Here is a 12,383-nt window from a genome sequence, read left to right as displayed (position 1 = left end):
CTGTTGTTGGATTCTTCCATAGAGTGGAAGAGAGAGAGGGATGGGAGTGATGATTTCTTTCTTTTGCTTTTTTTGAGGGGAGGGGGAACGATGATTTCTTTAATGATAATTTTCAAAACATCTAGCTGAGATAATGCTGCCATTCATAAGATATGAGAACTGGTACATGTTTATATCTGGAACACTTTGAATGTGTAAAAGGAAGAGTTATGTACTTTGTTTCTAAACTTTGCTCCTTTTCAGTGTATTGAAAAATTACAAGCTGAAGTGAAAGCTTCCCAGGAGCAACTTGTAGCCTATGTAAGTGTTTTTCTCCTTTATTTAGCCCTTAATTTATATCATTGTTATTCTGGAAATGAACACAAACTTTTCAGAAGTTATAACTATGGGTTCTCCACTGCAAACCAAATCACAAAGCTAAGAATCAGTATTTTTATTACCTCTACAAAGTTGCTTTCTATACATCCAATTCTGGTTTGTGTTGATCATAAAAATTACAAAACTGAGTTCTTATATATAATCAGATGGTCTAATCAGGTACTATCAGGATAAGAGAACTGGAAACTAAGGGTAGAAAGACAAGCAAGTCAGGCTAGTTTAGTGGGTGAAGGGAAGTGGAAATTATACATACCTCACATATAGGCCTAGGGAAGTGCTTCTTAAACTTTAGTATATCAAGAAGTATCTGGAAAACTTTTAAGAACAAATTGCTTGGAGTTTTCTATATGCCTAGGATAGGACCTGAGAATATGTACTTCTAGGGGATGCTAGATTCAGATGCTGCACTGTTGCCCATCTTTACACCATATTTTGAGAAGCATTGTTTTATATATATTTATTTTGCCCCAGTCTTGTGATTTTTAGGCAAGTGCTCATATAAACAAATCAGATATGGAACTGTTCATTTTGTGCTACAAGTCCTCCCCTGAGAGAGAGACCCTCTGAAGTTCCAGGAAAAGTTTCATTTTTACTTTAGCCTGTCTTCACTCAGAGAACAACTAATGAGCATCTCCTGTCACAATAGCCTTGTGTATCCATGTGCATAAACCAGTGGTCATCACCCTGCCACTGTCCCTTCCCAAGGATCTGAACAACCCCGATGCCTTAAGTGTTTCCTCAAAGAGTTGATCGCCATCTTTTTAGTTATCTCCTCCATCCATATCCTGGGTGTTATGGGATGACTTCTTGATTAAGAACACTGGCCAGTCATGTTCAATGGCCAATCTGAACAACAACAAACTCAGACCCATCTGAGACCTGAGAGGCTGCAGCCCCAAAGTCCAACAGAAAAGACTGCAAAATAATAAATTCTGGTCACCATCCATTTGGGATTTGCAATGAGCTAATCTGGATAAAATCATGGTGTGGGATAGGGAGAGTGGGAAGGAGATGTAAGAGGGAGAGGCTATGGGGATATATGAATATGTAGAGCAGATTCACTTTGTTATAAAGCAGAAACTAACACACCATTGTAAAGCAGTTATACTCCAATAAAGATGTTAAAAAAAAAAAAAAAAGAAATCTCCTGTGAAGCCATCTGGTCCTGGGCTTTTGTTTGTTGGAAGATTTGTAATGACAGTTTCAATTTCAGTGCTTGTGATTGGTCTGTTTATATTTTGTATTTCTTCCTGGTTCAGTCTCAGAACATTGTGCTTTTCTAAGAATTTGTCCATTTCTTCCAGGTTGTCCATTTTATTGGCATATAGTTGCTTGCAGTAACCCCTCATGATTCTTTGTATTTCTGCAGGGTCAGTTGTTACTTCTTTTGCATTTCTAAATCTGTTGATTTGACTCTTCTCCCTTATTTTTCTAGATGAGTCTGGCTAGTGGTTTATTAATTTTGTTCATCTTCTCAAAGAATCAACTTTTAGTTTTACTGATCTTTGCTATCATTTACTTCATCTCTTTTTCATTTATTTTTCATCTAATCTTTATGATTTCTTTCCTTCTGCTAACTTTGGGGTATTTTTCTTCTTCTTTAATTGCTTAGGGTGTAAGTTTAAGTTGTTTATCTGAGATTTTTCTTGTTTCTTGAGGTAGGATTGTATTGCCATAAACTTCCATCTTAGAGCTGCTTTTGTTGCATCCCATAGGTTTTGTGTCATTGTGTTTTCATTGTCATTTGTTTCCAGGTATTTTTTGATTTCCTCTTTGATTTCTTCAGTGACCTCTTGGTTATTTAGTAGCATATTGTTTAGCCTCCATGTGTTTGTATTTTTTACAGTTTTTTTTCCTGTAATTGATATCTAGTCTCATAGCGTTGTGGTCGGAAAAGATACTTGATACGATTTCAATTTTCTTAAATTTACGAAGGCTTGGTTTGTGACGTTGTTTGCTCTTTAGGTCTTCTAGGTCCTTGTTAAACGTTTCTTGTATTTTCTCCATTCTAGTTCCCAAATTTTGGATCATCTTTACTATCATTACTCTGCATTCTTTTTTAGGTAGACTGCCTATTTCCTCTTCATTTGTTTGGTCTGGTGGGTTTTTACCTTGCTCCTTCATCTGCTGTGTGTTTCTCTGTCTTCTCATTTTGCTTAACTTACTGTGTTTGGTGTCTCCCTTTTGCAGGCTGCATGTTCACAGTTCCCATTGTTTTTGGTGTCTGCCCCCAGTGGGTAAGTTTGATTCAGTAACTTGTATAGGCTTCCTGGTGGAGAGGACTGTTGCCTGTGTTCTGGTGGGGGGTCTAGATATTGTATTTCTGTTGGGCAGGGCTGCATCCGGTGGTGTTTTGTGGGGTGTCTTTGAACTTAGTATGACTTTAGGCAGACTCTGTTCTAATGGGTGGGGTTGTGTTCCTGTGTTGCTAGTTGTTCGGCATGGGGCGTCCAGCACTGGAGCTTGCTTGCTGTTGGGTGGAGCTGGGTCTTAGTGTTGAGACCGAGATCTCTGGGAGAGCTCTCGCCAATTGATATTACATGGGGCTGGGAGGTCTCCGGTGGTCCAATGCCCTGAACTCGGCTCTCCCACCTCAGAGGCAAAGTGAATCAGCTATACATATACATATATCCCCATATCTCTTCCCTCTTGCGTCTCCCTCCCACCCTCCCTATCCCACCCCTCTAGGTGGTCACAAAGCACCGAGCTGACCTCCCTGTGTGATGCAGCTGCTTCCTACTAGCTATCTATTTTACATTTGGTAGTGTATATATGTCCATGCCACTCTCTTACTTCGTCCCAGCTTACACTTCTCCCTCCCCATAACCTCAAGTCCATTCTCTACATCTCTGTCAGTATTCCTGTCCTGCCCCTAGGTTCTTCATAACCAATTTTTTTTTCTTTTTTAGATTCCATATATATGTGTTAGCATATGGTATTTGTTTTTCTCTTTCTGACTTACTTCACTCTGTATGACAGACTCTAGGTCCATCCACCTCACTACAAATAACTCAATTTTGTTTCTTTTTATGGTTGAGTAATATTCCATTGTATATATGTGCCACATCTTCTTTATCCATTCACCTGTTGATGGACACTTAGGTTGCTTCCATGTCCTGGCTATTGTACATAGAACTGCAATATACATAGTTCTTGACACAAATAGGTTTACCTGTGGAGTGAATGGACAAGCAACTGAGAGAACATATCTATCTGTATATGCTGGCTGCTTTTTAATGTTAATTTTTAAAAATAAAACAACAACAAACAAGAATGTCCCTCTAGTTTACAGCAAATCATCCAGAAATACCAAGAAATTATTTATTTATAACTTTATACTATTTTCAAAAGGGAAGAAACAAAATTTTTAAAAATGTATATCTTAAATGAACATAGCCTGGCATTTTATGAATATTAAACTTTATCTTTTCCCTTGATATAATTTTACTCTGTCATTAAACATTAAATATAATATTTAATTTAACCATATTATTTATATTCTAACTTCACAAAGAGTTTGAGGTTGCCCATAAGAAATACAAGTATAAAATAGCTGAATTTTTAAAAGCATATAAGTAAACATAATTACAAACATATATATTGAAATAAAATAGCAATAAAAGGAGAAAAAAATAGAATATTCATGTTTAAGTCATAAATTTCCATACGGTATAGTTGAAACAGAAATATAGCTTTGATCTTCCTAAAAGCCGAAAGTAAAGCAAGGAAAATGATCAGATAAATAGTTCTTATCTTATTAGAGGTAGGAGATATTACTACTTATTTTCTAATGAGTTAACTCTGAAATAAGAGTTTATATTGGATTTTATATAGGGAATATTGAAATATATAGTGAAGGGGAAAAACCCATCAAAAATATCAGATCTGCAAATGCAGCAATGGGTTTGTTTTTCTGTTGTTGTTGTTTTTTGTCTTGTCTTTTTTTTTTTTATAATAGATCTTTAGTAATGAGGTTTATATAGCTGCTTGTGTAATTTCCATCAAAAGAAGCCCCGGGCATAACATGCAGATAAAGTAATCTTTACTCATTGCAATTGTAGTCTGATTGGACTGCATATTTTTTTAATCCCCAACTATTTATAATAATCCAGCAGGCAAATTCCACTGCATTCAAAGGCCAAGTAATTAATGCAGGGAAGGGGGGATGGCCAGAACAAGTTGTGTTAATTTAGAGAGTGCATGACTTACACAAAAGGGAAAATGAAGCCCCAGTTGACCAAATTATCCAGTTTTTCAGATGAAAGTCCAAGTTTTTTGTGAAATTTCCTCATTTATAAATGTTGGCAATTAATTCAAACAAAGTAGAGGGCTCTGTGTGGCAAACACACACATTTATAGGTGGCCTAAATATGGACTTAATACTGGATTTTAATTTAGACGGCTGTTTTGTTACATCTATTCTATAATTTTAAAGATGTTCATTACAAAGGACATGAGTGTGTGATTACACATGAGGGGAGCTTGTTTTTATAGTTGTTGACTTTTTTAGTTAGGATACAGCTTGCTGTTGTAACAAAGGGACTCTAGAATTTCAGTGACAACACAACAGAAGTTTATTTCCTGCTCATTCCAGTAAGAGTCTATTGTGAATGTTCTTGTTGGTGGGCAGGTTTTCTCATTCATCATAACTCAGTGTCATTCAAGACTGAAGGACCCTTTGCCATCTTTGATGTGTAGATTCCCAGGTTACTTTGGGATCCTCTCTATTCCCATTGGCCAGAGGAGAAGAGGTCATGGAGGTATTCACTTGGGAGGTTTATAATGGGCTGTATCTAGAAGTGGAGCGCCTCACCTCTGCTCATGTTCCATTGGCTAGAACTCAGTCATGAGGCCACATTAATTACAAGGAAGGCTGGGAAAGGCAGTTTAGCCATGCACCCAGGAAGAAGAGGGAAGCATGGATTTTGATGAGTGGATGTCAGATTCTGCTACACCAGTGTTTAAGTCATTCATCTTATCTTGGATCTATAGGTATCCACAACATGACCTCAGAGTGAGCAACGTCAGAAATAGTTTTATTTTAAGAATGATTATTATTATTAAACCAGGTAAAACTTGAGATTAAAAGTTATGCAATAAATTCCAGAGAATGAAAAGGGATGAAAGCGAATGTACAATATCCCTCCACATCTTGCTGCGTGATATTCAAAGGACAAAAATATCAAATTGCTTTAAAAAAAATACAAATCTGACAAGGCCCCCTTTTGTCATTGTTAGCAAGAAATTTGGTTTCAGGCATTTGGTAGGTAGAGTGGTCTTCCCTCCTTCTTGGGATCTGCCTAGGATTCCCAGGGATTTTACTATCCGAAAGTTGGGGGGCACTATTTTCTAGTGAAGTATGGCTGCCGTTCCCTCTGCCTATTGGCCCTTCAAAGACCAGTGGCCTTTTTGTTCAGTGCTAAGCCTTACCAGAAGATTTGTGGGAGCTTCTGGTCTGTGTACAGCAGTCAGGATTCATCCTTCCTTAACATTCCTGCCTATTTGAGGTCATATTAACCAAAGGACTTGGGTAGAAGTGGAGTATGGTCCCTGCCATCTGAAGCACCCCCAGTACCTCATCCTTTCTATTTTGAATGAACCAACTTCCTCCCCTTGAGTTGGTTTATTTTCATTTCCTTCCCAAAGCAATGAACTCCAGCCCCCACTACTTGAGATATTTGTAGGTTCTTATATTAATGAGGTCAGGCCTCTCAACCACAAGCTTTCCAGATGCTCAACCCTCCATCAGCGAGTGTTAATTTCCTCTCCTTGCAGGACAGTGCTAGGTGGGTGGTGTCAGTCTTGGAGCAGGGGCAACTCCCCTTCAGGATGGTGAAGTCTCCAGTTTGGATTTATTTGAAATTTAACGGATTGTCTAAAGAGTTGGGTATAAATGTATGCTTTGATAGTTGAGGGAAAATATAGCCTATTTTGTAGTTTATTCTGTTGTTAAATGTGAAGTACTGAAATTATTAAGTAAAATAAACTCTGAGCTGTTAACTTTAGCTGTTAGCATTGAAACTGATTTTGACCAGTCACATGTTAGAGAACTTCTAATCCCCAATGATTGGTCTATCATCACTACTAGGTTTACTAGGCAGTAACATTCATAAGAGGAAATGTGAGCTCTCACACCAATCATCATGAGGTATAAGAGTCACTGTCAAGGTCTGAAAAGAAGAAAAGAGATGGGAAAAAGGCCTGTAACCTCCCCTCCTCAACCTCTCCTTCACAATACCCATACACCCCCCACACCCATCCCTGCCCCAGCAAATTCAGAAAATTGGTTAAATATTTAAGAAACGCTTGAGCATCAACTGCTTGTATAAGACATTTTTCCCTCTGAACATTCCAGACAGACTGTGGGGTGAGAGCGCTGTTTCCCTGGCTCACGAGCTGGGTGACATTGAGTAGGTTGCTTGATTCCTGAGGCTCAAGTTCCACAACTTCAAATTGATGGTAATACGTGTATCTAGCTCACAGGGTTGTTGTGAAGATTAAATGAGTTAACACTTACCAAGTTCTTAGCACAGTACCTGCCACACAGTAAATCTTGTTTAAGTGTTGGCTAACTAATGCAACGAAACAAAATCAATAACAACAAAAACCAGCAAACATCCCTATGGCTTTGTTCATTGCTGACCTTAACAGCATCAGTGGTGAAAGAACACTCTGAGAATTCTGCATCATGACTATCTGTGAAACGGGATAATCATAGAACCTGCCTCAGTAGGGTTATCGTGAGGACCAGATGAGATGATACAGGTAAAGGATACAGTGCCTGGAACACAGCCAACCCTCATTAATCTTGACATTAATTTTTTTTTAACTTATTTATTTATTTTTTGGCTGCGTTGGGTCTTCCTTGCTGCACACAGGCTGTCTCTAGCTACAGTGAGCGGGAGCTACTCTTCCTTGAGGTGCGCAGGTTTCTCATTGCGGTGGCTTCTCTTTGTTGCGGAGCATGGGCTCTAGGAGCCCGGGCTTCAGTAGGTGTGGCACACAGGCTCAGCAGTTGTGGCTCACGGGCTCTAGAGTGCAGGCTCAGTAGTTGCAGCGCACGGGCTTAGTTGCTCCGCGGCATGTGGGATCTTCCCGGACCAGGGCTTGAACCCATGTCTCCTGCATTGGCAGGCGGATTCTTAACCACTGTGCCACCAGGGAAGTCCCTTGATATTAATTTTACTGCTGCTACTTTATCCTGATCATCATTTGCAATAAGTGTTTTGACATTTTTCTAACAGTGTGAAAGCATATATTTTTCAGCACCAGATTCCCTTTTATTGAGTTTGACTCATAAGTACTTCACTGTCTTCACAATAAATACATGTCCCTGTTGAACCTGGAAAAGTACATATTCCTTTTGCACACTGGGAGAACTGAAGGACACTGTCTGCACCTGCCAGAGGAGGCGCAGAGGAACATGGGCATTTTTGCTCCCTGTCACCTGAGTAAAAACACAGTGATTGCATTAGGCAGCTGTCAGTGCCATGGGGAATGGAAAACTACTGCTGAGGAGCTGCAACTGGAAAAGATCATCTTTGATGCTAAGAGGCAATTCTGACCACACTCCTGTCCCTCTAAGTTCGCCTTCCTAACCTTTACTTACTCGGCCCCCTGGAGAATGTCATCTCACCTGATTCTATCCGATTCTTGCTTGACCCCATAAACAAACATCCCACCTGGGAGTTTTGATGACGCATATTCCCCATGTGTAGTACTAAATGAAATGCAGCTGACTTAGCCAAAGTTTTTTTGCCATTCGTTTTTGGATGCACGTCTCTGAAAACATCAGTGTGCTTGTGGTAGGGGAGCCAGCGGAGGGCAGAGGAGGGTCAGCTGGCACACACTTTTCCACGTCCCTAATTTGTTCTTCTGTCCTTTTCCTGCTTTAGCCTTTGCATTCTCAAATACCGTCAGGAATTCCTCTAGAATAGAAGCACCCTCAATTGAATTGAATAAGGGACCTCAGAATGGTCAAGAATTTATTTTTTAAGCAAGTACATTTTAATATTATTTCCTAGAAATCATTGGAGATGTCAGTCTCCTCTTTTGCAAAATGGAAAAGGGAAATTGTTTTTCATTTTAAATGTTAATAACTGCTTATGTGCAGATGTTTATCACTTGTAGTGTTTGAAATATAAATAATCCTGCTTTTTTGCCCAATCTCTTTCTCTCGTTTTAAGTCCCTTTATTGAGAACTGACATAAACCCCACTGGGAGACTGCAGGGAGAGAGAAGGGCTGAGGAGAGTTCTCTTGAGCCTCTATAAGTGAAAAGGTATTGTCATAGCCTTGGAACCTGTAACAATAATCAGCAACCATATAACGTAAATGATTTGGACAGACTTGTTTAGACGGGTGTGGTTTCTCAAAGGAGGATAACCAGTCAGAGAGTTGACAGATGGTTTAGGTATGAGTCATCTTAAAAATGAAGAAAACCTAAAATAATAGCTCTACACCTTTTGAACTTTGTTTCATGAAAAATTTATGGCAATTGTGTGGCAGGAACTAAGGAGAACTTGAGCTTCTCACAGAAAGAAGTCAGTCACAAGATTCCAGGAAGAGGCTAAGGAACGCAAAACCAAAAGATATCGTTATTAATTGTTCATTCTTCAACTATTTGTGCTGATCCTAACAAGCCAGTCTCTCATCCTTCAGGCTTATTGGGCGCAGGGAGACTTGATTGTTACTGCTAATGAATTGTCTTTCTTGATTGAATTGTTATTGTCTGTCTTTACGGAAGAACCAGTTAAGAGGAAGTGTTAGGAGGAGGAAGAACCCTGGAGATCAAACAGGGAGGCTGCTGTCCTGGAAGGGGAGAAAGCAGGGCACACCAGGCTGTGGGTGGGAGTGGGAACAATGCAAACAGTCAGACTGGAAGTTCAGAAGAGGGACTGGGCAGAAATGAGAATAAGAAGCATTATTCTGCTTTGTGGAATTGCTAATGAGAATACTGCCAGATGTTGGCATTAAGCATTAAGAACAAGTTATGGCCAGTTTGAGCTCACCGGGAATGTTTCCTCCTGAACACTCTTCCACACCTGAAACATACCCATCCCTGGAGATAGAAAAGTAATTAAAGAGCTTTATCACAGTAACCCTTAAAACCCTTAGCTAGTCATTGCTGTAGACAAAAGTTACACTGGATGGAAACCTAGGACTGAGGTGGATTTCAGCCTGAAAAACTAGCATGTTAAATGCTCATAAATGTTTAGGCTTTTTTAGCATATTGGAATAGTTCAAAGTTTAGTTGGAGAGACTCAGTAACATTTTGAAGATAGTTCCATAACTTCCCCAAAAGTTTGTTGCCTGGGGTGTTTACTTTGCCTTTCGCTGTGGATCTCAAGATAAGACTTTAGACTTCAGAATGACTTCCTAGCAAATGGATCTTTTGCTGGTCAGTTTCAAGTGTGACCCTTTGGGCATTCACACCAGTAAAATTATATGCCACTTGGACCCCACTGCTCCCCCGTTCAATGTTCAATGTATCTGCATTGTTGAGGATAAACAATTGTATTCAAAATAAGTATGCCAAATTTGTTTTCTTAGGATACTTTGTGATTAGTCTTCATGGATGAATTTTTATTTGTTTCATTTTTATTTTCAAGAGCGTATGTTCTGGGAAAATTTTCTAGCCTAAAAATATAATTCTCTACAGCCCTCATGAATAAACATTATGACAGCAGGGTCTCTCTCTTTTTGCAATGACTATGTGTTGCCTTAAAAATGCACAGTAGTAAGGCTCCAGGCTGGTGTTTCTCAGTCTGAAACTGTAGGCTCGCACATGTATTCTTAGGTCTATATGGTGTGTACATATACTGTATGCCTTGGGAGTTATTATAGACATCAGCTTCAATATATTTTAGAAAGTAACAATTGATATTTGTGACATTTCCTGTGGACTCCCACATGCCAGAGCAAACCAAACCCAAAGTAGGTAAAGATGAAATGTCAAAACATCAACCGAGGTACTACTTCTCTTCTGGATTTCATTTCGGAGTGATTTAAGAAACTCAAAACCTGGTCTCTTTGTTATGGGCAGTAGTCTGTTTGAGGATGGAGGGTGTTGGGGAAAGAATCAGGTTTGACATAAACAGTACATTTCAGTGCATTCGCAGGTTCTTGCATGGGATTTTCTTTGACATCACAGAAACCATCTTCTTATGGGTGTTTCAGATTGCTCACTAGAGTCTAAGGAGTTTCTTTATATCAGAAAGTATAGGAAGGAATTTGTCGAAAGCAATGGCTGGATATATTCTTGATTAGGTGTTATTAAGTATACAACATGTATATACAAAGTTCAAAAATCACAGATTCATATTTTTCCTTAAAACTTTCCATTTATCCTTGATGCTTAGATAAAGCTATCAGACATTCTATTTTAAAGCTGTTGTTGTACATACATATGTGTTAAAGAAAGGTAGTGGGACAGGGAGGTTGATTAAGAAATAAGACCACCTAAACTTATTAGACTGATGGACTTGGCAAAGAGATCATGATTCAGAATTAGTGTTTTGCAGAGAGTACCTTAGAAATCAGCATACTGTCGTGTAGTCAAATATTTTATAATTAGTGTCAAATATCACAAAGTGTTCAGATTGCATCAGTGAAACTTCTTATACTCTGAGTGGTAGAGAGAATTTGTCAAACTGAACCCAAAAAGGAGGGTTTTTCTGTCAAAGAGATTCGCCAGGGCCCTAAAGCTAACCAGTGTATTTGGGGCAAGCTTCTAGACAGTTCAGCATCAGTGGGGCCTCTAAGGTAGAGTCCTGTGATACCAATTGTATTCTTGTTTAACAGAAATACATTCCAACCAATTTAAACAGAATAGGAACTAAATGAAGATCATGAGTGACTTCCAAACTCTCTAGGAGGGCCAGAGGGCCAGACTTGGAAACTGAAGCTGGGAATGATACTTAAATTACAAAGAACTGCCCTGGTGGAACCATCCACCACCATGTTGCCCCAAATAGTACCTCTGATGCCAGCCCTGGAAGCTTCCTCTAGAACCTCTGCTTGTGTACAGGGTGTTTCTGCTATGAGTGGAGTGCACCCAAAAGTGTTCTGATCTGAATTCTGGCATGGATGCTTTTGACTGGTGGAGAGCAGGGCTCAAGCATGCACTGAGGATGCAAGGGAGGTGGCAAGTGAATTTTAGGCTTCTACCTTGAGAAGGTGAGGACTCATAGGTAGGGAAACCTCCAAGTTTAGGAAAAATGCTCAAAATGCTTGGAAGGCAAAAAAAAAAACGTCATATTTCCACCATACCTACCAAACCCAGAATCTGGTTCCTGGGGTGCCTGACCAGGTAAGCTCTTGGTTCTCAGACAAAAATAAATCAAGGCAAATTTAACTGTAGCCTAGGAGGATACTAGAGATCTTAATGATTGACTTACTACTAGTTATTTGTTTCTTTAAATCTTGTCTGTTACATCAGGATTTAAATTTGTCAAACAAAGACAGCAGTGTGATACTATTAGCTATTTATACTAGCTTAGCAGTTATCTTTTTATTTATGTTTCATCATTTATTGGATGCTATGATAGCCCTTATTTTCTACCTGTTAGCAGATACAATTTCACACCAGCTAGCAGTTGTTAAGATTGCAGGTGCAGTGCCTTGGAGGAAATAGAGACACTAGGAAAGCGGTTCTCAATCTCAGTGAGTCTTAGGATCACCTGAAAAGGTTGTTTAAAATACAGGTAGAAGAGTTACCATATGACCCAGCAATTCTACTCCTAGGTATATGTCTGAGAGAACTGAAAACTTGTTCACACAAAAACTTGTAAACAAATATTCATAGAAGCATCATTGACAATACACAAAAGTGAAACAGTTCAAATATCCATCAGCTGATGCTATCCCATAAAAAAATGACTAAACAATGAAATTTTATTCAGCCATAAAAAGGAATGAAGTACTGATTCATGCTACAAGATGAATGAATCCTGAAAATACAATGCTAAGTGAAAGAAACCAGAAACAAAAATCCACATATTGTAT

At 39.0% G+C, this 12,383-nt stretch overlaps 1 protein-coding gene across 1 annotated transcript in view; it reads left to right on the top strand.

Annotated features, from left to right (window-relative positions):
* CCDC192 (coiled-coil domain containing 192) overlaps nt 1-12,383 on the top strand; it is a 197,489-nt gene that overhangs the window by 48,553 nt on the left and 136,553 nt on the right. The window contains exon 5 of the mRNA XM_024757170.1: nt 244-300. Coding sequence (XP_024612938.1) covers nt 244-300 — 57 coding nt within the window. The remainder of the gene's footprint in view (nt 1-243; nt 301-12,383) is intronic.

Source organism: Neophocaena asiaeorientalis, unplaced genomic scaffold (assembly GCF_003031525.2).
Source record: "Neophocaena asiaeorientalis asiaeorientalis breed wild unplaced genomic scaffold, Neophocaena_asiaeorientalis_V1.1 scaffold149, whole genome shotgun sequence".
NCBI lineage: Eukaryota > Metazoa > Chordata > Mammalia > Artiodactyla > Phocoenidae > Neophocaena > Neophocaena asiaeorientalis.
The sequence above is the reverse complement of the archived record's forward strand: the minus strand, read 5'-3'. Positions and strand labels throughout refer to the sequence as shown.